This window comes from Orcinus orca, chromosome 5 (assembly GCF_937001465.1).
Source record: "Orcinus orca chromosome 5, mOrcOrc1.1, whole genome shotgun sequence".
Classification (NCBI taxonomy): Eukaryota; Metazoa; Chordata; class Mammalia; order Artiodactyla; family Delphinidae; genus Orcinus; species Orcinus orca.
Window position 1 is genome coordinate 140,434,785 of NC_064563.1, and position 1,800 is coordinate 140,436,584.

The 1,800-nt window shown below is 58.1% G+C and overlaps 1 protein-coding gene across 1 annotated transcript; it reads right to left on the minus strand.

Moving 5' to 3' along the window:
• Window positions 1-269: 269 nt before the first annotated feature.
• CLDN14 (claudin 14) lies at window positions 270-1,180 on the minus strand. The gene has a single exon (XM_004264549.3). It carries the CDS (start codon window positions 1,064-1,066, stop codon window positions 356-358), a length of 711 nt encoding a protein of 236 aa, XP_004264597.1. The 5' UTR covers window positions 1,067-1,180; the 3' UTR covers window positions 270-355.
• Between the last annotated feature and the right edge of the window lie 620 nt (window positions 1,181-1,800).

The following is a 1,800-nucleotide window of genomic DNA, read 5'->3' on the forward strand; positions in this document are numbered from 1 at the left end:
TCAGTTTCAGAGACAACCTCATCCAAAAGGTTTATTCCTGGCTTGCAAACAAACCCCACTGACCAAACTCCCAAGTCGCTTTTTATTCAGCCGTCATTAAATCACCACAGAAATACATATAATAAATACAAAAACAGGAAGGATTTTTTTTTTTTTAGTCTTTGGTATGTAGAGCTTTTCTCCTCAACTTCTTTCCCCGCCTTCCCTGCATCCTAAGCCCATTTCCTCAGGTTCACATTATTCCTTTGGACACCAAAGCAGCCCAGAAGTAAACTCGGTGCCCGGACCTTGAAGCGGTCGGCAGCCTGGGTCCCGGCGCCTCTTGGGGGCCTGGGGAGGGACAGGCCGTGGGGACTCACACATAGTCGTTCAGCCTGTACCCGTTGTGCGAGGCCGAGGTGGCCGAGGGGGCCCGATTGTCCTTGTAGGCGTCGGGGGGCCGGTAGGAGGGCGCGGTGGCCGTGCCGGCCCGGGGCTGAGCCTGGTAGGGCCTGGAGGGCGCCTCGTCCTGGCAGGCCAGGCAGAGCAGCGTGCCGCCGATGAGCGACAGGGACGAGGAGATGAAGCCGAGGTACAGGGCCTGCCCGATCTCGAACTTCATGCCGCTGGGCAGCAGCGGGTTGTAGAAGTTCTGCACCACGTCGTTGGTGGTCCAGGAGACAGCCACCATGCAGAGCAGGCCGGCCAGGATGAAGAACACGCCGCCCAGCACGGCGAACGTGGTCTTGGCGGGGGTGCCCTTGGCGCAGCGCGTGCACTTCATGCCGACCACGGCGCAGGCGCAGGCCACGCCCGACAGCAGGCAGGAGATGACCATGAGCGCGCGGGACGCCTGCAGGTCGCGGGGCAGCGCCAGCAGCGAGCGGTAGATCTGGCACTGGTAGATGCCCGTGCTGTGCCACACGCACTCCATCCACAGCCCCTTCAGGTAGGACACGGCCGTCAGGATGTTGGTGCCCACGTGCGCCGTCCGGCGCCAGTGCGGCAGGATGGTGGTGATGAGTGTGCCCACCATGCCCAGGAAGCTGAGCAGGAAGCCCATGAGCTGCACGGCTGCGCTGGCCATGACCTTGCTGGCGGTTGCCGCTCGCTCAGGCGCCCGCAGGAGTCCTAATGAAGCCGGGAGGCGGGGCGGGGGGAGAGGAAACGGGTTAACGATTATCTCGATGCATTTATTTCTGCCACCGAAACGGCGATTTCCATAGGCAGTTGGTACCACGATTAACATGTTTTTAAAAATAGTTTCTGAGACCTGATTGGGTGAACGAACGAGCGGCTCGCCTAAGACGCTTCCCCTGGAAGGCCAGAGCTAGAAGGGGTGACAGCCGACATCTGGCTGGGCTGTGCTTTCCCAGGACCCCAGGGAAGGACACTCCAGAGACCCCACTTCTCCCAGTACTTACCAACCCCACGTGGGAAGTTTTGTCTTGTGTCTACCCTCAGACTCTGCTGCATTTGAGTCTCACTTCATTCTGTTTGATCAGTAATCACTAAGGTTGTTAAATCAACAAATGGACTGGCAAGTGTTAAGGCGTGTGCTGCTTATGACTTAGAAGATAGCTTAGACTGCCTGTCAGGATGAAACATTTTCTGAAAGTGGGAGACTTCCCTATGTGCTCATAGGAGGGGTTTGGCACCATAGGCGGGTCAGACGCTGCCTTCCAGAATCCCAGATGTGACCTTAGAGATTATCCACTGACGCCAGGGGAGAGGAATGACCAAGGTCATCAACTCCTTAGGTGCTGCAGCCAGGACCACGAACCAGTGACCCTCCCCTGCGGGCCAGGTACCTCCTCTCAC

What these genes read in the sequence shown, in the direction of transcription:
- CLDN14 (XM_004264549.3), bottom strand. Translation starts at nt 1,066, where the DNA reads ATGGCCAGCGCAGCCGTGCAGCTCATGGGCTTCCTGCTCAGCTTCCTG.